Source organism: Rissa tridactyla, chromosome 1, assembly GCF_028500815.1.
Source record: "Rissa tridactyla isolate bRisTri1 chromosome 1, bRisTri1.patW.cur.20221130, whole genome shotgun sequence".
NCBI classification, from domain to species: Eukaryota; Metazoa; Chordata; class Aves; order Charadriiformes; family Laridae; genus Rissa; species Rissa tridactyla.
The window spans coordinates 99,765,222-99,789,194 of NC_071466.1; the positions used below are offsets into that span (position 1 = coordinate 99,765,222).

General features: G+C 43.2%; 1 protein-coding gene across 4 annotated transcripts in view; it reads left to right on the forward strand.

Annotated features, from left to right (window-relative positions):
- Positions 1-23,973, forward strand: part of C2CD2 (C2 calcium dependent domain containing 2) — a 41,381-nt gene that overhangs the window by 14,772 nt on the left and 2,636 nt on the right. For 2 of the 4 annotated variants that reach the window (XM_054183707.1, XM_054183735.1), the window contains exons 5-13: positions 3,395-3,517; positions 3,820-3,940; positions 7,662-7,770; positions 10,860-10,921; positions 13,311-13,450; positions 13,742-13,913; positions 14,709-14,822; positions 17,447-17,574; positions 18,716-19,028. In XM_054183707.1, the coding sequence (XP_054039682.1) occupies positions 3,395-3,517; positions 3,820-3,940; positions 7,662-7,770; positions 10,860-10,921; positions 13,311-13,450; positions 13,742-13,913; positions 14,709-14,822; positions 17,447-17,574; positions 18,716-19,028 (1,282 nt within the window). Of the gene's footprint in view, positions 1-3,394; positions 3,518-3,819; positions 3,941-7,661; positions 7,771-10,859; positions 10,922-13,310; positions 13,451-13,741; positions 13,914-14,708; positions 14,823-17,446; positions 17,575-18,715; positions 19,029-23,388; positions 23,427-23,973 lie in introns of all 4 variants that reach the window. The other 2 variants (XM_054183726.1, XM_054183716.1) reach the window with 2 other exon arrangements.

Sequence of the window (23,973 nt, forward strand, 5' to 3'; positions counted from 1 at the left end):
AACCCCAATTGTAATGGTATTCCTATCAAAGTAATTACAAAGTTGTCCCTTCCTTAACTTAAATCAGTTTTGAAATCTGGCAACAATAGTTTAGAAACAGCTCTGGAAAAAATACAATTATTTAAGGAAATGATGGATGATCTAAAAACATCTTGGTGCTTTTGGAATTGCACCTTATCTTAGTATATAAACACTGATTCAGTGGGGTTTTTTTACTGGGACATCCCCTGAAAGAGTTTCTTCATGACTGAGACTCTCTTCTGTGTTTGACCCTTCACAGTATGTTTTTGGCACAAACATCGTGACTTAGGCCTTTCCTTACAACACTGGGTGAAGGCTTGCTTGTATTTTGTGAACTTGTTTTTTTTTGACCGAATGCCTCATTAAAAAATAGGTTTATTTTGTAGTAGAGCTGCTTCTAAAGACCTGTGCTGAGTGACCTAGAATTGTAATAATTTATTACCACAGTTTTTGTACACAAAAATGTGAAACTCGTAACTAAGACAGATGAGTCTTTTGAAGTGCGTTTTAATGTAGATTTTACTGTGCACACATAGCAGTGTAAATGACCCTCACGTGCTGGGGTGGCGTGCTGATTATCCACATCTTGAACGGTCATTAAGTACTTCCTGGCAAATGCAGATGAGTCTGGTACAGTCACTGGAGTTCACAACCTGCTTTTTGAGAGACGCCTGAGTCTAGGGTTGCAAAGGATTTGCAACTTGTTGCGCTTTGCCCCCGTTTTTCAAATGGGCCTGTTAAGTTCTTAATAGTTAAGGGCTTCATTTTCACCTTGAAGTTTCTATCAGCACTTAGGGAAGAGAAGAGGCAATAAACAAAGAGCTAAAACCCGTGAGCAACCTACATCTTGGAAATTGCTTCTGCTCCTGAACTTAAATGTCAGCTTTTGTGTCTTGTTTTTTCCTCTTTTGGAAGCAATATTGTGTGTACAAATAAATACCTTTAATTGCTTGAGATCTTCTACGCAGTGGTTTTGTCATCGGTCAGACAAGGTGGGTATGATAACCTCTTTTCTGTTGATAATAACTGAATGAACCTGAGTTGCGTTTGGCAACCTGCCTGACTGGCAAGGCTTGGGTTTGCATGCGGTTGTGCTGCTACTGTGACTTTTTGTGCTGGTGTGCCCCAGGCTAGCCACGGTAGCTGACTGTACACCCCTAGCCCATATCAAACCCAAAGTGAAATGTGTTGTCTCAAGCTTTTTTGGTTGGCATTTAAGCCATCATGGCTTGCCTTGTAGGGGATGTTGTGATGGAACATTACTTTCCAAATAAGGATGGCTAAAAATTAAGTTGGGCTGGCAGGAGGCTCTCTAACCAAACGGCTTTCCAAATAACCATGGAAACATCAGAAAATACCTATGAGTAGAACTCCAATAACTGTTGTTGCTGTTGTTACCGTTAAATAACAAATGTCAGATTAGATTGATGGCAAAGCGAGGGGCGGCTGGGATTTTACAACTTGACATTGTTCTTCATCAAACAGTGTTTAGATGAAGGCAGGGGAGGGAAATTACCTCCAAACCGGTGGAAACTAACTATGATTTATCTGGTTACTTAAATAACATAAATAACGAAACTACTGAAACCGAAGCTTTAGGGAGCCTTATTCATTAATATTTTTAAAAGGGTATTATCTGCAAGGGAGTGGACAAAGCAGGGTTTCTGTGGGACTGGTGGACGCTGCTGTCGTATGTTTTGAACATACATGACTTGATGACAGGTCATCAAAGGGTGGTTTGGTGGGGAGGCAGTGAAACAGGATTTCTGTGCGCAACATTCCTGGGATTTTTATGAAGCACCCTAAATGTTTCTGTAACACTTGGGTAATTGGGAAAGGGCCGTCACTCCAAATCTGTTTGACCTGTTGTGCGAGCTGCAAGCAGACCTTTGGGAGTGCAGAAGTCATTGCAGGATCATTCTCCCACACCCAAGAAAGGACCCAAGGCTTTTGAAATGACAGATTGCCTCTCGCGACGAGATCTCTTGGTGACGGAGGAGCGTGGGGCAGGGTGTCCGGGGTGGCAGAGCACTGTGTTCCCAGAGATGTGGCTCTTTGAGGCTTGGGCTGGTGCTGCCGGGTAGCTTTGCCGTGCCGCATGGCTGCACCAGCTCGGGTGGCTGGGGTAACGCCGTGTTATCAAGGCAGTCCACCAGGATTAAGCCTTCGCTCCCTGACTTGATCTCCCGGTTGGTGCCAATTGGGCGTCCTTGTCATCAGTGTGCCTTGTCTTTGCAGCAGGGCCCATTTTGTTGTCCTCGGTATGCCAGTTGTAGGGGTGCTCCCGTCAGACAGCAGAGTGCGGAAGGGTGCCTTTTTCCTGCTTTGTGTGATTATCGCATTCTCCAGCTACTCTGTATCTGCATCTGTAAATCAGTTCCCTGTCTTTTAAAGCCTGGTTTGGTCATAGTAAAGTCTCTTAAGTGTAGTACCAGGTAAGAAAAGATGGATGAGTCCTCCATTGTTTAAGTCAGATCTTTGTCTCCTACTTCACTATTGTCTTTAGAAAATAAACCTCACTGAGTGAGATTTCTCCTGGACTACCTGCAGAGCACCTGGGTATCAAACTACCCTTTCTGTGCTAGCTTTATTTAAAATCCACTCCCTGGAGGTGACTGAGCAGAAGAGACTTTGTGAGTGGCATGGCATGGGAAGCAGGCTTCTCCAGGGGCACTGGGAGGGCAGGGGTGGTTCACCGTCCTCATACACCTTATAATTAGTCGTGTGAAGCTACGTGAGTAAGCAAAATCTGTGGTCTGTTCTCATCCCTCAGAGATAGTGGTGTTAAGCACAGATTGCCATGAGATTTCTGAATGGACAAACGTACGGGTCAGTCCCCCAGAGCAGCATGACTATCTGTCCATGCAGCGCACTTTTCGGCAAGGTTGAAGGCCTCCAAGAGATGCTATAGTAATTTATTCAGTGCAGCACAGGATTAGCTTCTTCTCAGCTGTTGCAAGCTGGCATAACTCCCATTAAATTAGTGGAACAGTGCCGATCTGCTTATCTGATGACCTGATCTGCTCTCTCAGAGGGGTGCAAAGCAGTACGAAAACTTTAAAACACCAGCATAAGATATAAACTGTTAGTGAAACTTCTGGTTTTGTGGCTAATAGCTGTGCCTTCCTAACTCTCAGAAGAGCATGTGACTTTTTCAGTGTATATTTCTAGTTCTCCTTTAATGCATAATATAGAAATTTAAATAATTATTTGCATGATCTCTTGTTACATTTTGTTGTTGGCAACAGACACCATGTCTCTCTGACAAAGTTAATGTTCAGTAGCTTTGGTGGTTTAGATAAACCAAATTAATTTTTGCCTTGACTTTTATTCTTCTGAGTTTTGAGAAGCGTGATTGTTTGTTTCCTCTTAGGGACAGACAGCAGGGACATGTGCAATATCTGAAACGCTCAGAGGTGTTTTGAAGAACCTCTTTAGCTCAGTTTCTCCATCTGTAGTGTTGAGTACGAGGCCTACAGATATAAAGGAGGTTCAGGTAAGTCTTACTCCTACCTAAACCTTTTGAGAAGTCGCCTTCTGCTTAGTGTTTTTATTATGTATTCGTGACTCACAAATGACTAAGTTTAACACCATTCGGTGGTCAGAAGCAACTGGAACACATTCTTTAAAACCACATAGCCTTTGGCAGTGAAGGCTTTGTGGTCATAATTCCTCTATGGCTGTCTGTTGATGTTACACCCCACCGCACGTCTGCTTCCCTATATCAATGTGACAGAAGTTCAAAGTATTTTGTATTTGCATACGTGTGATCCCTCTTGTTGTGCTTGCTTTTCACAGAATGTACAGAACATAAGCCTTCTCCCTCAGGGCACTAGTCCGCCTAAACCTCCAAGGGCTCATGAACTCAAACTGCTGGTAAAGAACATCGCAGTAAACCTAACTGATCACAGTGCTGCAGGTAACGTAGCCCATGCAATGCTGCACATTTTCAAGCAGGGTTGTTGTTTTTTTTTCCCTTTTGCGTGAAATCATTTGGAAGTTCTGAGTTACAACCTTGTCTCAAAACAAGATGTAAGAAATTGCATTACTCCGAGAAACAGACTTAGTCATGCTTCTACAAAACTGTGTATGTTTTGGTTTGAGTATTTCAACATCTCGATCTTGTAAACAAATCCATCACTTTTGAAAACAAATTGCAATGAGCATCTTTATAAAGTTGGTTGGTCATTTTCTGGAGTTTAATTTTAATTTCTAAAAGTTATCACTTTGTGTGTACCCAAGATGGGGGGCTCAAATCCAACTCTCCATTAACTGCCAGCGATGTCATTGGTTTGGTTCAGTATTACCTTATTTTTACAGCTACTTTCCCTTTACTTCTGAGCAATTTTCTGATTTATCTGAAACTCTCCTCCTGTATGGAAACTCTCCTCAAAGGTGGTGTATTGTTGGGGATTTTTCCCCCTAATACAGTGACACTTGGGGTAGGGGAGGGAGTACCTCTTGCAAATGGAGAATGAAGCCGAAAAGGTCACTCCCTGGTGAAGTTTCACTGTTGGTTTGAGAAAGAAGCCCCAAGCCTGCCTAGCAAGTATTCAGACTTCTTCAAGTGCAAGCACGCCTGCATCACTGATTGAGGCATGAGCAAGCATATTTCAGATTTTGTCAGCGGAAATACAAATTTGAGGCTCTGTTATTTATGGTCACTAACAATTCCGTAAGAGTCTTTTTAGTGGAAGCTTGTGGCTGCTAAATTGGGCAAGGCACTATTTTTGGATAAATATATCCTACTTGCTGTACTCCTTTTTTCAGTTAGATGTAATAGGTTTCTGCCCCAGACTCTTGCATAATGCTGCTTTGCTCATCCTGATTGGAAATGATTCCCCTGTAACTTTCTGCTGACTGTTTTTTAAAAACAAATTATTTTTATAGCAGTTCTGGAACTTTTTGCAGTGCAATGTCCTATATAAATAAAACTGTGCTGGAAACTGTAGATTGCAGGAACACCTCATTCAGAATTTGCTATTACTGTACAGTTTTGTAGTGCAAACCAAGCTTTTCAATAGAGCAGATCATTTTGGCCACCTTCAAAACTCATGAGATGAGGTGGCTTTATGTGCATACCATGCACGCAACAGAGGATTCATCTTATAGGAAGCCTCTCTGCCCGCTCCCTGAAAATGAGAGGAAGAGGGAACGATTAATGTGCTCTGCTTTGAGAACACAGATATTGAGAGGCAAAAGCACCGCTTGCTCTTCTAGAAGGAGATGGAGGGAATTTTGCTGGTTCCCTAGCAACTCGGGGAGTGTAAACGCTTTGGAACTGCGTATGAGAAATAAAGCTTCATAGTGGGGTTTAGCTGATACACTCGAAACCCCGTGGAAATAGTGCACAGCTGGGAAGATGCTAGCTTCTGGACATAGCTTGCTGCCTTGTAATTATTGTCCTCTTCCCTTTTCCTGGCCTTGTCTTGCAGCAATAATTCATTATCTTGTTGCAACTCTGGGACTCAATAAGAGTGTGCAATATGGCAGGCTAACCTGCATAGATACGTAGAGGACTGGGGAGGGGTGGTTTGTCTGTCTTGATCATTATCATCGTATGGATGCTAACATGATTTATAGGAGCTTGTGGCTTTCCTGTAGGTATGTTGGTTCAACTGGTAAGTAACCAGTAGCAGAACTGGCCTCTGCTTATGGGCTGTGCCCATTTTTGGGCTCCTTAGTTTGGGTATGTAAACAAAGATTATCCTAGATTTAGTACTGTATGGTCCACAGTGTGTCATCTAGGGCAAAAGTGATTTCTGCTGTTAAGGAAAAAAGTGGTGAGTTGTGTACACTAGGGTGTGGAGGGCAGAAATGTTGAAATACCCTGTCAGTGTCTCTGGTGTAATTTCAAGCAGAGCTGTACAGGCGTTTCTGGCCGGTGCTGCTGGCAGCAAGAGCAGGCTGCAGAGACATATGGCTCGGTTAACAGAAAACCACCCCAGGTTCATTAACTCAGGCTCAGCGTGCTGCGACAGCAGCTAAACTACTTTACTCCAGGGTTAGCTTGGATCCCAGATAAGCTGCCTGTACACAGTGCTATGTCTCTAATAACCTTGCCAGGCCCAAGCTGCTTCTGTGCCGGAGACAGGGCTCATCCACAGCCCTGGTGCACCACCAGAGGACAACTGGGAGTTGATGATAGTAAACATAAACTAGATTCTTCTGGAGAACTGGAAGCAGTGTATCTTTTGTTTGCTTTGCACACAGTCAATACTGAGTTTTTTGCCACTTCCCGTGGTGTTTTGGAGCGCTGGGGCTGAAATGATTTCTAATGCTGTGAAAGCCATTCAAAAGAAATTTTTTTAAGAGTAACACATTGTGCAAACCATTTCCCCTTGGAGCAGCAATATAACTACTCTGATATGCCGATTTGCCACACTATCAAATTCAAAGATTAAGGCAGAGATAATTCTGCACCAGTACTCTAAAATGCCATGAACTTGTAAAAAACTGCAGTCCACAAAGCCATTGTTAATTAACATTACTGTCATCATTCACTTGCTAGCAGAAAAAAGCTTGCTTTGATGTCCAAAGAAACCACCGTGACTGTAGCCAGTAGGAACTTTCAAAACTCATGGTATTTTTAAAGCAGCTGAAAGCAACTTTACTCCCTCCCCTCTTTGCACTCACACTGCCACCTCCTTGCTGTTCATTCTGTCTCTCCGTCCTTTTTGATCTTTTTATGCCTGCGCTTTTTTGCTTTGTGCCAGAATTTAAATCAGGTCGTCATGTTTCACACTATGCGGGCAAACCGCATCCTGGGGTGCATCAAGCCCAGCATAACCAGCCGGTCAAAAGAGGAGATTATCCCGCTGTATTCAGCATTGGTGCGGCCTCACCTGGAGAACTGTATACAGTCCTGGGCCCCACCATTTAAGAAGGTGTGAAGGTCCTTGAATGCTTCCAGAGGAGGGCAACAAAGGTGGTGAAAAGGCTTGAAGGCACATCCTGTGAGGAGCAGCTGAGGACTTTGGGCTTGCCTAGTTTGGAGAAAAGGAGGCTGAGAGACCAGCTCATTGCTCTCTACAGCTTCCTGAGGAGGGGAAGTGGAGAGGGGGGTGCTGAGCTCTTCTCCCTGGAATCCAGTGGTAGGATGCATGGGAATGGTTCAAAGCTGCATCCGTCAGGGGACGAATAGACTGGACATTAGGAAGCATTTCTTTACTGAGAGGGTGGTCAAACACTAGAACAAGCTTTCTGGAGAGGTGGTCAGTGCCCCAAGCCTGTCAGTGTTTAAGAGGCATTTGGAGAAAGCCCTTAAGAACATGCTTTAACTCTTGATCAGCTCTGAATTGGTCAGGCAGTTGGACTACGTGATTGTTGTAGGTTCCTTCCAACTGAAATGTTCCGTTCCATTGCATTGCATTCCATTCCATTCTGTTCTATTCTATTCTAATGTAGGACAATGCATAGGACAATGGTGACCCAATCTTGACCATAGCCATTAATGTAGATGGTATACAAACTGAAGGGAAAGAAGAAATTTATTTTGTGGGTGGGTGAGGAGGTGTCTCCAATAGTCTGTTCAAAAGCACCATATGTAAGGAAGGGGGTTCTTCACTTTCTTTTGAATGAGTATGCCTCCTGGGGATGGAATATTAATAACTGGATATTGATTTTTCTTACCCTTACAGGCAGCACAAACCTTGCATGTATAGTTCAGTTGAATGACCCTATGCAGAAGTTTTCCAGCTCTGTAGCCAAAAATGCTGCAAATCCCTTTTGGAAGGAAGAGTTTATCTTGTAAGTAACTTACCTCCTAGGAATACTTTTATAATAAAGCATTTTTTTTGATTAAACTATGTGAGATTTCAAGGCAAGAATGACATTTTGAAATATGTCTTGTCGGATGGCCTCAGAGAAATCTGGAGCCAGTAGGGACTTCAGGATATCTAATTACCCTCTTCATGGATATGAGATCAAATAGGTCTCCAGATCTTCCCTGGTGGGTATCTGATTCTAGTAAATGACAGCAGTAACAGGTATAATAAATCACCCTGTGATTATACAGTGACAAAAAAAATATAAGCAAGGTTTTGGAGTTACTTTACCTTGAAAGCTCCATTTGAGGAAATCTGATGTCTCTCCTTTCCCTCCCCTGAGTGGGAAATGTAAATGCGCCAAAAAAAATTGACCATCTAAATGAGTGGTGGCTACGATTAAAAAGGGAGTGTAAAATTAACTAGGTTTTTTTTCTGTAGAACAAAAATGGGAATTTCGGGCAGTCTGCACGATATTCTGTGATTCACACAGCTTCTGTAAATAAGGTCAAAAGCGAACAGTTTTAGAACTATTTTCATTTCCACTTTATGGTGGCAGAGCAGAAATATCTGGTAGCTTCTGTACTGTATGAGGAAGGGGGAGCCACTGATGGTGGGGTGGGTCAGAGGAGTGTTTCTCTAGTGGCTTTAAACACATGCACAGACAGGCAGAAGCAGCTTCCCAGGGGAATGGAGTAGAGATGCTGCCATGCAACATACTGCAGATACTGCTTGGGTTTTTTTTCTACCAGATTATTAATGTGAGAGGCATTTGATGTACAATGGAGTCTCTGGTTCTTGTAGCTTTCATCTCCCATCTTAGTTCTATTCCCCTCTCTATATATATATATTAAAAATATATTTCAGAAAGTAGTGCTGCTTGTTTTCGTGTGACATTTATCTTCACTCTCTAGTGAGAGCCTGACATGCAGTGTACCCGTTCCCTCTCTTGCAAAGCAGAGGCTTAGCTTGCAAGGAACTGAGCGCGTATTCAGACCCGTGCCTGTCCGTGGGGAGTGCTCTCTTCCTCGAGGGGCGGTGTGTGCTTCTGCGTGCTCCTCTTCAACTTGAAGGGGGATTGAGCGTCCAGTGCACTGATGTTTTTCTGCCTCCTCATCGCAGTTTATTGGACTGCGCCTGTGAAGGTTATGGACCGTGCACTGCAGAAACAGGAGACCTGAGGGGAAAAGCGACAGGGGCTGCTTGATTTGAAGGAAGGCGCCAGGATCGGTCATCACAAGCTGTACAGGACTTGGAGAACACCAGGCCCTTCTGCCGAGGGTGGAGATGATTAGAGTCACTATAGGCAGCAAAGAAAAATTGATGTAGAAAAACACTGAAAGACCTCACCTTTTTATGTGGTCTGATGGAGGGTGTGTACCTGGTTCTCATCCTGCTGTCAAGTGGGAAAGCAGCTAGGAAGCTTTCTTCCTTCAGACGCAATAGAGTCCAAGGACTTATAAAGTCTGATTTTAGTTACGGGGACGTACAGCTTTTGTGGAAAGCCACAGATTAGATGACATTCTTCCGTGCCAGTGTGCTGCACTGCCATCAAGACTTAAGGATTAACATGATACGGTTTCCTCTCCACAGTAAGAGGGAAAAAAATGCACTTCTGTAACAGCTTTCTGTTCTGGAGTATCTCAAAGTGCTTCAGCCACTGGGTTTGTGAATCACTTCAGCCATCTGTTGGTAGAACAGCATCCGTACTTGGTGTCACAGAGCAAACATGTTCCCAACGATTTCGGACAGGAAGTTTGTAAGAATAATACCCTTTCCAACTGAAAGTGCAGAGGGAGGGCAGGCAGGATGTGATTAAGTTGACTGGAATTTCACCTTGAAGCCAGGCATAATGCTGGGTTTTCCTCAGCACTGGCTGCTTTTCAGAAGCGCATGAGGTAAGCTTAGGGACTTTTACAGATGAGCGATCAGGATTTGGCTGAATATCTTCTTTCAGATTCACATCCCGCCCACTCCATTTCTTTCTTCAAAAACAAAAATACCTCCCAGTATGAAGACCAGTGTTTTAGCTGCCATGTCAGGCTCTGCTTTAGCTTCATGGGAAGAGCAGCAATAGTACCATCAAGGTGCTTCCTTGCAAGTTTTGGAGGTGCAGGAGGGGGATGGTAGTGGCAGGGAAAAGCTTAAAACCTGCTGCATAGGTGATGTCCCGCTGTGTCTAATGGAGGTGGGATGCCTGCCGCCAAGATCACACCATCCTGAAAATGGAGACATACAAAAATAAAATACATATATGTGTGCCCTTAAGGTTTTTGGGAGAACACCTACTGAGAAGGTTATAAAATCAAGTTTTACTGGAAGTTTCCTCAGTAGGTACCCAGTTTGCTTCACTGTCTCAATTAGAAGAAAGGTTTTGTACCTGTTGTCTAGTCCGTCTTACGACGTACCGCCTATGTCCGTATTTCTGCTAACAGTTCATGTTGGTTCTGTCACACAGAAACTAGTTTTTGTTATCTTGCAACATCCTTGAGTCTTATTTTGAAAAAGTAGTACTCTTCTTGCATAAAATTGTAACAGCTTTTGTTTACTTGTTTCTATCCTGCTTTTGCAGGACACTTTCCTGCTTTGACAGGATACCCCCCCGGCTTTGAATGGGTTGTTGGTTGGACCTGTTCCAGCACCTTGACTTACAAATTTGATCCTGCCAGGAGAAAAATAGCCTCTTAGTGCAGTGGTGTAGCAGTCGGGATTAGGGACCAACATCAGCTTGAGGGGCAGCGTTGGTCAACTGCCAGGGAGAGGAAAAGACTCTGGAATTTTAGGCAACCAAGCTTCTGCAGCAGGGCTGGAGAGAAGCAAGCCAGGTGTTTTCTGACTATGATCCCTTTAGTCAGTCCTACCTGAGGTCAAAAAGACGCAACATGCACAGTGTGCCTGGTAGTGCTGCCGTGTAGCGCTGCCTGCCTGGGTTAGCAAGTTGTACTGCCGGGCTTAGTGCGGGACAAGAAAAGTTAGGGTGTTGGCAGCTGGAATGGGAAAGGGGAAAACCTAAGTGGGGAGGAAAATCTGCTCGCCTGCAAAGACCTAACGTAGTTTCGTTTTCCTTCACAGTGAACTAAGTGCCAAATCAAAAGCATTGCAACTGCAAATAGTAGAAGACGGAAAGTTGGATAGTAAGTATTAAAACTGAATTATCTTGCATGATCAGCTCGTGAGCATTGCTAAAGTCCTCTTTTAGTTCTACCAAGCTTTATAGCCATGTAAGAAACCCTCAGATTTCTGAACCTGCATGAAAGTGTAGATGTCCTACGCTGACTTGTCCTGGCATTGAAATCGGGTGTGCCTCAAGCACGGCTCTAGGGAGCCCTGGCGGGAAGAGCAGCTGTGGAAAGGAGATCAGCTGAAAATAGTCAGCCAAACTTGTATGAAATGGAGAGCTTGGGGTAAATTTGTAACTTAAATTTGTGGTTTTAAGCTCCATAAGCCTGTCCTTAAATTTATGTCCTAGAGTTGAAATCCTTGGAAAATCACAGAGGTCTTGGGCAACACTGATTGGCCTGGGTTAAGTGCTGTCTATGTACACTATTACTTCCATCAGTAATCATGGACGGAAGAGAGAATACTCAGTTCATGTGTCTCCATCCTCCTCAGAGTTAAGATTACAGAGAAGCCTTGAGTTTCTTTCTAGACTGTCAACATCCTGAGGCCTTTATTTGCTGATAGCCTAATTTTTCAGCCTTGTAAACTTTTAACAGATCCACTGTGAGCAGTTTTGGTTTCAAGTTAAGCTTTCCAGGTCTTTCTGTGGCTGAAAGGGGATCATAGGCATTAATCCTAAGTCCTTCCTTTTCAAGCCCCAGAGGCTGCCTAGCAATTATCAGGTATAAAACACACTAATTCTGATTATATTGGATTAAATATAAGACTTGGGGGCTGAAACTTTTTTACTACTTAATTCTATTGTTGCAGTTTGCAAGTAGCCTTCAGTGGCAAGAAAACCGCTCCACTGATCTATTGCATTTGTTTTTTTTGGAGAAGCGTTACCTTCCTTGCGGGGGGTAAGGGGTGGGTGGGTGCCGAGACCAGACAGCGTGTTGAGGTGTTTGCCTGAGCTTTGTAAACTTGCTCCAGGTGCTTCATTACTTGGGCTTTATTGAACTGATGACACAGCATCATAAATTCTTCTCCTAGACGTTGCCTGTTCTTTTGCTGATCTGGAGTTTTGCTGTAGCTAGAAATAGTAACTGCATTTCACCTCTTGGATCCATTTGCTTTTTCCTTCTTACGGCAGGTTGCAGGCATAAAATGGAACAAAAAAGAAGCACTAATTTTTGACACTTAGCTAGTTCTTTGTGTTTTAGTACTGTCAGTTATATTCAACTGAGTTCAGGATAAAGTTGTATTGGCCAAAGCTTTTTGTACCCAGGGATGAAAAAAAATATGCTTTCACTCATAGAGTCTTGTGATAGTGGAGGAAGGCTTGGCCGATAATATATTAGGTAATAATGTTTTATCTAAGCCACAGTTAATAAATTAATAACTAATATTGCCAAGTGGACCATGTTTGATTTTTGGTTTGGGGTTACTGTATTTATTTTTTTAATAATCTACATATACAAAGTCATGCAATACCTTGCATGCGATCTGTGATTATCTGTGGGACTGGGAAGTCAAATTTAGGCAAATGCTTTAAAAAATTTCTTTGATGTGGATGCAGGTTTTTATTTTTAACAAAAAAACCGGGATCTATATACAGTCAGCAAACATATATTGTTTCTTGCATAAAGTTTAGTCTTGCCTGTACCTGTGCATTTTTAGCAGTGGATCTTCCAAACAAGCAGTAACATTCCATATCCTACTGAGCATGTAACTACCAACCACGTTTCTTGAAGAAAAAAAGTCCTAATTGATTGCACTGGCGATCATCTTTCTTCCACCCTCCCTATACCATCTTAGCTGTTCTTCTCCCAGAAATTTGCCTAGAAAACTCAAAGTAGAATCATATTAGTAAGGAGAGAGCTGAGTAATGTGAATATAACGTAGATCTCTATTTGTCTTTGTATTCTGCAGAAAACTAGGACTTCATCCCTGAAATCATGCAGTAATTTTACTGATATTTTGCTCCTGTCTAGTGTAGCTAATAAAGTAAGGGGAGGAATAAGAGAACTGCTGAACTTGCACTGAAGGTGAAATTAAGGAAAAATATTATTAAAGATGCACCAGTTGGCCAGGAATTCAGAATATTCTCTGAAATGAAACATTAGATGGTTTCTTTTCCCCTTAACATTCTGCATATACAGGAAAAAATAACGGCCAGAAATAGTGGCAAATAAGTAATGTTTCATGTCTCCAATCTTCCCTGTTGCACAGTATTAGGCCAGGCTGAGGAACTGTCATAAAATGGAAAGCAACTGTAAAAACTGCCATGTTTCTGCCTCGTGGTGTAGAACCAGTTCTTGCAATGAGCTGCCTGTGTTCTTCCTCCTCCTTTCCCATCTCCTCGCCCTTCAACATACTGACAGCTCGAACGTGCGCTGATTTTGTTGTTTTTGTTTCTTCTAGGACCTTTATCCGCAAAGGTGACTGTACCTCTAGACTTGTTCAGGAAACAACCTTCTGGCCAGCAAAGCTTTGCACTGAACAGCAGGGCCAGCGAGGGCAGCTCAGAGCCGGGGCCCGGGCTGGGATCCATTAGTGCGGAGGTATGACTGCGTTTGGATGGTTTTACAGGGGATCTTTTACTTCGGGAAGTACTTGGGAATGCTCATCTTGTGCTTTGGACTATCACTCGCAGCGCAGTGCCATTTGTGGCTGAGTCAGAGTAGCGCATTCAGATTGCATGGTAACACTTCACAGGGTATTTGGGTCTATCGAAAGAATCAGCCGTTTGGCTCTTGAACGTTAGTAAAAATGTTAAAGGAGCACTAGCTAGAAATGTTAGTGTCCTTCTTACTTGACTGTGCTTCTAAGGTGACATTTTTTTGTCTTCCTAGTTCTCTTTTATAGAACCCAATGAATTAAAGACGTGGCAAGTCTCTTCTCCAGTGCCAGCCACTAAGATAGAAAAGGATCGCACTGTGATGCCCTGTGGGACTGTGGTCACTACTGTCACTGCTGTGAAAACCAAACCTCGTCTAGAAGGGAGATCATCTCCACTGAGCACAGGTGAGGAAGTCCACTTCTTTGTGTTTGCTCTTAGGGTTATCCATAGAGACCAGGAAAAGTTGAGGGGGCGGGATGTAAGGAAAGGACCAGGAGAAGTTGGGAGGCGAGCAAGATGTAAGGGAAGGGGCTGTTTTCCAGGCTTCTCTGATGTGTTGGGGGTGTGCATGTGTCTGTATTCTTCAGAATCAGGTTTTTAATTTTCATGAAACCTTGTTCTTATGAAAGTGGTTAGCGCTTCTTTTAATACACACTGTAAAGCTTCATGGTAGAGCGATAATACAGAAGAGCTTGGGTTTGGTGGATGGTTTTCCACATGACAAAAGTATCAGACTGTTACAGTGTTTGCTGGTGACAGACCATCCTGTGCCTTCTAACCTTGTTCTATATTATAATCTCTAATGAGGATTGGCGTCATCTTGTGACAAAGTGGGTTTTTTTCAGCGTGTCTTTCAGGAGTAGATTCTCTGATTCTTCTTGGGATAAGTACAAAAGTAAAACCTCTAAACATTCTTTGTGTGAAGTCTCACAGTCTTTTAAGTTGTTAAAGTAGATCATTTACTTAATTGGGTGTTGTCTAGCATATTACAGTAAAATGTTTAAAAACAATAAATTCCTACGCTTCACAGGTCTTTTGGGGTCAGGTTACCGCAGAGAGCATGTGTTGAGAATTTGTAATAAACAACTTTCTCAAACACTTATGGTTTGAACAGGCTTTAACGTTGGTATAATAAATTCTTCTTATTTTCATAATAAATGTCTTGAATAATTTAATTAACCGAAAAACTTGGTCCTCAGATTCTCCTGTGAAAACTCCAGTTAAAGTAAAGGTGATTGAAAAGGATTTCTCTATTCAAGCTATCCATTCTCATGGTGCTCCAGTCAGCAAAACTTTATCATCTTCAGATACAGGTAATAGAAATGTTCAAAGCTGCTAATGAGAACACGTCTCCCTCTGCTGCACATGGGATTAACCTAATCTTGTTAAAATAACAGCAAACCCATATGGCTACTGCCTTTCAACAGGCACTGAGATGTTTATGTTAGCAAGTACTGTGGTTAGAGATATAGCAGTCTTGCAATAGAAGTCTGGTTTTAATTGGTGATTTAAATTGCTAATTTTGAATAAATAACAGTGAGCTGTGGTTTGGAGTGGGGAGGTGACTGTAGAAAAGCCAGGCTGTCTTTTTTCTTACTTTTGAATGAAAGATTGCTCCTTTATAAAGGCAAGGGGAACGCTGCACAAAATGAAGACCCTGTGAAACTTACCTCTAAGGCCATTGTGAAGTCCCCCCTGTCTGAACAGAAGGCACGAGGCTGGTCTGATGTAAGGAAGACTGAATTCTCTTCCTACCCTGCCACGGGGCTTTTTTGTGCTAATGCAAATACAACTCTTGCTGTGCCTGTTTGTCCACCTTCCTAAGTCACCTGGCATACAGCTGAAGTGCCTTCCGAGTGTCAGGTGGCATTGATACTAACTTTAATTATAAATTCATTTTGACTGTATTAAACCTGATTTTGGCTCTGGGGCATTTTACCTTTTCAAGTTGCAACTCTCAATCTTCAGCGTATTTTTCAGTCCTGTGTGTGGTCACCATTCAATCTTTCTGTAGCTCTGTAGGCAACAGTAAGGAAAGATGTGACACAGTCTAGCTGCAAATGGCACATGATGTGGGGTTCAGTTTTCTTTGTACAGATTTGAGTGCAGATGGGACAATCTGGAGGTGATCTATACTGCTCCTGGAAGAGCCTGAAGGCTTGCTGAGAGACAGAAGCGTATTGGCCAAAAGACATAAATCTGGGGAAGAGCATGAACCATGAATAGCTGTAATAGCGCTTGAATCTTTCCCTACCTCTACACTAAGAAATACTCTGATACCGTGAAGCAGGATGGTTATGACTAAGACAATTTGGGAAATGTTAAGATAGTGCTAGACTTCCGAGTTAACTCTCATAACTGTTTATTATATTAAAGATACAAAGCACTTACTGGAAAACTCATCTGAAGACAGCTTAGAGCACATTGATACGGACGGTGTTTTTCTTTTTATGGGAGTGCAGGGGGATTTCTGTGAAATGTTTATACAATACAGCAGGAAGAATTACTCATTAGAACAAAAGTTCAAGCCAAATGAAAGAAATACAAAGGAGCATTTGGTATGGCAATAACTTAAGTAGTAGTTATTACAAACATTGTGCCAAAATAGCAACAAGCACTATGGAAAGGATGCTGTGGCCGTGCTACAGTTTTAAGTGATGACAACAGTAAGAATTAGCAAGTGCCAGTGATGCTGTCCTAGATGTTCTCAGCTGTTCCTGGGGGCTTTGCGGTGGCTGGGGAGATGGAACAGTAGAGGTTTATAATGAGTGTGCAGACATGCATGGACATGCATACCCCCTGCACAGACATACTTGGAAATTCCAAAATTATCTGAGTTTAGAATAGAATAGAATAGAAATATCTAGGTTGGAAGGGACCTTTAAGAGCATCAAGTCCAACCATCAACCTAACACTGACAAAACCATCACTAGACCATGTCGCTAAGCACCATGTCTACCCATATTTTAAATACCTCCAGGGATGGCAATTCCACCACTTCCCTGGGAAGCCTGTTCCAGTAGTTACGCTGCACTTGGTGCAGCGTAGTTATTCAGGCCTTGTCTTTTATTGCATTAATCTCACAGTAACAAAAGACACTGCTTAGTTTAATTAACACTGGTGCTATTCCTGCCTGAGTTCTTTTGTTGTTCAATTTCTTATTAGAAGAGCCCACTTCAAACAATTAAATGTGGGGATTTTTGTTTTGTTAACTTTCTTAGCCTTGTTTGTTCCTAAGCTTGACAAATTTGATTATTGTGTATTTGCTGTCCCCAAAGTACTTGTATAGTAGATGGCAGAAATGGCCATGCTTAAAAATAAACTTGTGTTTGTCACTAAAGAGATTTTATAAAGCAGGTTTTGTAGTCCTGTGCGACGTTTGGAGGGGAAAAGGAGGTGCACTTTACAGGCTTTGGAGGCAGCTGATAAAGAGCAGTGACTGCCACTTTTTCCTTCCCCGTCCTATCGTAGTGCCATAGCAAATCTGGGAATGCCAAGCAAGGATGTCTGGAAAAAGAGAAAAAAAGCTACCTGAAGAAGTAGTACCACGTGCCAGCTTTGTACCGTGTTAGAAATATGGCTCTGCGTGACTGAGATACCTGATGCTCTACCCACTGCTTCTGGGTTATAGACACTGCAGTGTAGCAATGCACTGAAATAATTGGATGTTTTATCTAGGCTTCCAAAACCTCCTGTGTGCTCAGGGCAAGGGCTTGTAAGTGCAATTTAGGTAGCTTTTCTCAAAAGAATGGGTAACAGAAGGGAAAGCCAAGACCCAATAGCTGGGTGGTGATTTGGAAGATGTTTTTGTATGCTTGGTGTTTATACCATTTCTGATAATGTCTTTGCATTTTAAGTCAAAAGCAAGCTCTGCCTCTCTTTGCTCCATTTTTTCCTGGTTTTCTTTCTTCCCTCTGAAATAATGCTTTCTTTTCAGAACTGCTGGTACTGAATGGCACCGATCCTGTTGCAGAAGCAGCCATTCGGCAGTTAAGTGAGTCTGCAAAGCAGAAGCTGAAGTCTCCTAGAAAGAAAAGCACCATTATCATATCAGGGGTGTCCAAGGTAGAGAAGAAAATGACACTAATGCTTAGTACTGTAAAGTCTTTGGTCCACTGAGACCTTAAGTGACGTGCATTCTGCTGTCTCCCATTCAGCAGTCTCTGCGGGCTCTAGGTCTGTGTGCCAGTTTGTTTCAGTAGCTGTTTCAGGTTAAGCCAAATCAGGGTGGCTTTGTTGGGGAGAGTGTTGGTTTTTGATTGTTAGATTTGACAGCCTGACTAAAAATGCATGGTATCCTTCCTTGGATGGGAGTGGGATGATTAGGGATTTGGAAAAAACAATTTAGGTGGAGGAGAGGGTAATTAGTCTTTCTCTGTGTTTTCGCACATGGTGGAAAGATGCACAAAAAAAGTATGAAAGATTTTTCTGTTTTTTTCAAAGTTGTTAAAACAAAACCCTCTGAAATACATCCTAGTCCTCTGGGCTCTGTTCTAGAGGGGAAGCAAGCAGAAGACTGTTTCTCCTATGGTATATAGCATTCCTGCAGACTTTCTTCATCCACAGCGTCAAGTCTCCCATCTGATGCTTGGTGCCTGCCTATAGTCCTTTCCCTGCAGGCTGCTGTGGCGACATTTGCTGTCAAGTCTTCCTAAGGAGCTCTGAGTGAAAGCCGGGTCAGTGGGCACGGGTCCCCTCGTGGTCACTGTGCTGTGCTGAGGGCAGGGAATGGGGATCAGCTGCCACAGTGATGAATGTATCTGCTTGGGAAATGGGGACACTGGGACTGCATGGATTTGTGTTTAGCTCATTTGTGTTTAGTCCTTCTATAAGATGAAACATTTCAATGTTTATTCTCTTAAAAAGACCAAAAGGTTATTGCCTATGCATGCTGGTACTTCATTACAGCAGCACATGTAGGAAAGAGTCCTGTTATTAGCAGTGGGGCCAGAAATAGGTGGGAGGCACATACTTAAATATTTTTTTCCCAGTCATTTGGCTTTAACGACATCATTAAAACTTGGCTATGTGCTTCTCTCCTTTAGTGGAGCTAAGGTAGCCTCACAGTGGCTTTCTGATAGCCTTGAGCAATAGAGTAAAAGTGTGAAGAAGAGAAAAGAACTTTTGCAGGGAGGCTTGTGTGTGTTTGGTTTTTTTCCCAGCAGAGTGGTTTGTTTCAGTGTTGTCTTTTATTTTCACCGGGCAGACCTCTTTATCTCAGGACAGTGAAGCTGCACTGATGATGGACTATGCTGCAGCCATGGACAGCTCTTGCAGAGGAACAGAGCCACCCACCGTGGATGAAGCTGTTACAAAAGTCACCTCTGATGAAAAGCTATTGTTAGGTCCTTCAGAAATAGTACCTGATACTGACCCACAGCAAAGTGCCCATAAAGCCTGGGGTCTGGAGAACGGCAGCCAACAATGGGACACCAACACGCTCTTAGACCAGACCTGTGAAGAAATATCTGGGAGCTCATTAAGTGTTTCAGAAACTGGGAGCATGAAAAAATCTAAAGGTATGAGATCCTTGCCTCCGCTTTCTCTACGTAATTGGCAGTGTCATGCAACACTGTAGTAGTTCATCCTTTCTTGCCTTTTTTCATCCTTAAACTCCTTGTGATTGCGGTCTTGGTTGGAGCTGTCTTACTAGCAGCCATAAGGAATGCAGTCCTCTGGCTCTGCAACACATGGCAGGCTCTCTTAGACTCCCCTCCATCAGGAAACAGAACAGCTCACCCTTAGAATCACAGAATCACAGAATGGTTCGGGTTGGAAGGGACCTTAAAGATCATCCAGTTCCAACACCCCTGCCCTGGGCAGGGACACCTCCCACTAGACCAGGCTGCTCAAAGCCCCATCCAGCCTGGCCTTGAACACTTCCAGGGATGGGGCATCCACAACTTCTCTGGGCAACCTGTTCCAGTGTCTCACCACCCTCACAGTAAAGACTTTCTTCCTAATATCCAATCTCAGTCTCCCTGTCGTGGTTTTGGCCGGATTGGCCAATCAGAACGACAGATGGCCCTCTCCCCCTCTCTCCCCAGAGAAGAGAGGAAGAGATAAGGAGATTTATGAGTTTAGAAAAAGAACTAAACTACTTTAATGAAAATAACAATAAATAAGAAAATAGTAAATAATAATAGAATAATTTTTAAAAAGTGTACAATATATACAAAACCTTATCCAGCTCCCAGGATGACGATCGCGTCACCAGCAGACACAGGGAAAGTCCCAGACTGGAGTCAGCGACGGACAGGAGCTGAATTCTGGATCTGGAGTCAGGAATGCTCAGATCAGGATCAAAGGCAGACGAACAGACAGGGTCTTCCTCAGACGTCAGCCGTTGAAGAAAGAGCACGAGCCAGAGCAGCCTTGCCCCTTTGATCCCTCAGCTTTTATACTGAGCGTGATGCACATGGGATGGAATACCCTGGTGGTCAGTTTTGGGTCACCTGTCCCGTCTGCTCCTCCCTGCAGGTGGGACCCCTCTACGCTTCTCCGCTTCCGACCCTCTAACGGGGCAGATAGCGAAGTCCGCTGACCTTGGTTGTTACAGCAATAAGTATAAAGAAGGGGCTCTGTGCACACTGTTTCCTTGGTATAATCAGGTCTTATCACTCTGAGAGTGAACAGTTTCTGAACAATATGTTGTTAATTTTGGAGTTTAGCCAGTTAGAAGAGGCCCAGCTAAAAAGTAAAATTACAAATCAGAAAATTGGGTCCGTTTTACCTCAAACCAGGACACTCCCCTCTTTCAGTTTAAAACCATTACCCCTTGTAACATAGAAGTTGAAGGGCAGCTCGCTACACTGAACTCAGCTATATAGGAGAGAAATAAGTAGCCGTAGTGTCAATTCCTTGATGAAAACTGTGTCCTTGTAAACAAGGACTTGTGCTATATTAGCAGCCCCGTTGCCAACATGCAGATAGTAGGGTTCCACGGTTGCTTTCTGATGTTTCTTCTCCTCCTTCACATCTCTGAACAGAAGACTCCCCTGCCCTCACTAAAGCACGTGTTCAGGAAGCACCACAGCTAAACCAGAAGTGCACTCACTCTTAACTGCCCTGTGAACAGTTTCTCCCTTTTCACTGATTTCATTAATACATAGTTTGCTAAAGAAAATGGAATAAAGGGTAGTTTAATAAGTAAATAAATGGTCAGATCATTTTGCTTATGTAGTTACACGCCTGGATAGCTGCAGTTTGAAAATGTCTTAGGGTCCCTTGTGTTTCCTTTACAAATCCATTAACCTCTGAGGCCGTAGCACTGTTTTGTGGCTAAGTGGTAAACACAGGGGCTGTTAGGAAGTCTGACACAAGAGCCAGTGCGGTGGACTATGTCCTGAAGAGGCGGCACGCCAGTCTCATGGGCTGCACATTGAAGTTGTGTGTTTCCCACCCATATCCATCCCTCTTTCATTTTATTACTTTCTATTCTTTCCTTACCCAGAGATACTGTAGAATGGCTTACTACAAAACCTCAGTATATTACTAGATTATCGTAATCCCCCCATGTAAGGCATACACTGGACCTCTTTGCCAAGGCTCTTTCTTAGAGCATCAAGGTTTTCCGGCCTTCTCTCAGCTGTACTGCTCCACCTGATAGATCAGGATGGTACAGCAACAATCAATTCGACATAGATGGTCAAGCATTGGAAAGTTTTGGGCGTGTTTGGAGTGGGGGTAGAGGGTTAATTGTGAAGGGATGTCTCATTTGGAGCCTGGAAAAGTTTAGGAAGCTGTATGAGGTTTTGCAAAACCTCTGGACTCTTCTTTAACATGTTACTCTAAAACAAGCAAGTGGAAATTTGTATGTGAGCTGTTGTCTAGGTCTTTTTTTTTACCTGTGCAGTACATTGCAAAGAGATCAGGCTTCTAAACACAGTGTAGTATAGAACTGCTAAAAAGTACAAAGTATCTCTTATATTTGAGAGTTGTCTTGTCTGTAAAAAATATTTTAAAAAACACTCTCAAATCCCTTTCTTTATACACAGATCTCTTCGTGGAACTCTTGTATCTCTCCTTTGTCAGAGCTGAGTAGCATTTTATGGAATAAGATAGGAAAACATTTCCACATTTCCACCCCACTGCCTTCAGTTGGCTTTGAAGAGTTCAAGGTTTATGTTTTGTCAAACACTTCCCCTTTAGAAAAAAAAAAAGGCACACAAAACCAAACATAAAAACAAAAAAACTCCCAAAACTCCAAGCAAAATGCCCTGGTTTTGGCCGGATTGGCCAATCAGAATGACAGATGGCCCTCTCCCCCTCTCTCCTCAGAGAAGAGAGGAAGACATAAGGAGATTTACAAGTTTAGAAAAAGAACTAAACTACTTCAATGAAAATAATAATAATGAATAAGAAAATAGTAAATAATAATAGAATAATCAAAATTAAAGAAAAAAAAGTATACAATATATACAAAACTGTTTCCAGCTCCCAGGATGATGATTGTGTCACCAGCAGACACAGGGAAAGTCCCGGACTGGAGTCAGCGACGGACAGGAGCTGAATTCCGGAACTAGAGTCAGGAATGCTGGGATCGGGATTAAAGGCAGACGAACAGACAGGGTCCTCCTCAGATGTCGGCCATTGAAGAAAGAGCACGAGCCAGAGCAGCCTTGCCCCTTTGATCCCTCAGCTTTTATACTGAGCATGATGCATATGGGATGGAATACCCTGTTGGTCAGTTTTGGGTCACCTGTCCCATCTGCTCCTCCCTGCAGGTGGGACCCCTCTACGCTTCTCCGCTTCTGACCCTCTAACGGGGCAGATAGCGAAGTCCGCTGACCTTGGTTGTTACAGCAATAAGTATAAGCAAGAGGCTCTGTGCGTACCATTCCTTGGTATAATCAGGTCTTATCACTCTGGGAGTGAACACTTTCTGAACAATATGCTGTTAATTTTGGAGTTTAGCCAGTTAGAAGAGGCCCAGCTAAAAAGTAAAATTACAAATCAGAAAATTGGTTCTGTTTTACCTCAAACCAGGACACAAAACAAAACAAAACCCCCTCTGCTTGAAAAAGCCTTATGTATGGTATTAATATCTTAAAGTTAGCACTGTCTGTCTTTTTCTTTTTTTCTACTCTTGCATGTTTTTGTTTTTTACCTTTCTGACTTCCTCTTTCTTACCCATTCCCTTTTATAAACTTAAGAGGACTACTATGCCAACCAGAATTAATTATCTACACAGTAAGTTATTTCTGACTTTTTTCTTTTTAAGAAAATGTAGCTTTACAATGGTACACTCATTGTAAAAACTGAAGCAAAACCTAGTTCGGCACCCGTTTTCTTCTTCCCCCCTCCATTTCTTTCCTCCCTCCAAAATTACCTTCCTGGGCTCAGGTGTCTTAGCAGACAAGTCTGCAGTAACAGATCGTTCTCCTGGTGGTCGTGCTGTCCAGGTGGGTCATGCAGAATGGACAGCAAGGAAGGCTTGGAGGGGTGCTCTACATTCCTGATCTCTCCATCGTGCCCATTCCTGTAGTATCTGGTTATCAATCAAACATCTGCTCATGCAAGCCATGTGTGACCCCCATACTTGTATATGCATATGCAGAATATTTATTTTAAAACCTGCTGCTTACAGTTTTCTAGATCTCTTTTCTACCTTAATTCATAGAGCTACAAGGACCTTAGCAGGTATTTACGAAACCACCTGGATCAAAACTGTTTTGGAAGTTGGGAAGGAATGGAAACTATTCATATCCCTGTAGATGTGGAAGGAAATCTTCCTTCATTAACAGCAACGAGATTCAGAAGTGATCCTAGCCCCACAAGTATTTTCAGAACACCCTAGATCAGTGCACAGGAGCCTATGAAAACTAGTCAGTCTGTACCACGCTCTTGACATGCTCTCTGCTTATCTCCTGGTGTTAGGGGCAGAGTTGGCATACGGATCCTGTTGAACTCAAGAAGTAAGCATGCAAATAGCACGAGCATCGCCAAGCTTGTGATTTGCCCTGCCCTGCCTCCTTAGCAGGGGTGCATGCCTCCACAACAGCTGGAGCCGCTGTCAGGCAGCACGTACCAAACTGGCTAGAGACCAATGGGTGGCAGCGGGGATGTGGCAAGCTTCCAGCTAGCAATGACCTCGGTACCTCCGAAAACACAGACAGCTTTCATGTCGGGGCTGGGGGAGGCTGCTGCTTCTGCTGAGCTTCTGGTGCTCTCAGGGAAGTGCTGCCTGCAGTTCTGCAGCTGCAGTGGGTTGTCCCAGGCCACCAGCACAATTTTTGCAGCGTTCTTGGTTTGGTTCTGTTTCCTCGTATGGGAAATCAATCTGAAAGGATAGGACTAAATAGCTGCTAACGGATAAATCCTTCTGTCCTACTCCTTCCCTTGGCACCGCTTCAGCTGCAGCTGCCAAGACTGCTGGGCAGAACAGCTGACTGCTGAAACAAAAGCCGCACAGCAGCAAGGCCTCATCAATCCCCCCCACCCTTTGCATATTAACAACTGTCA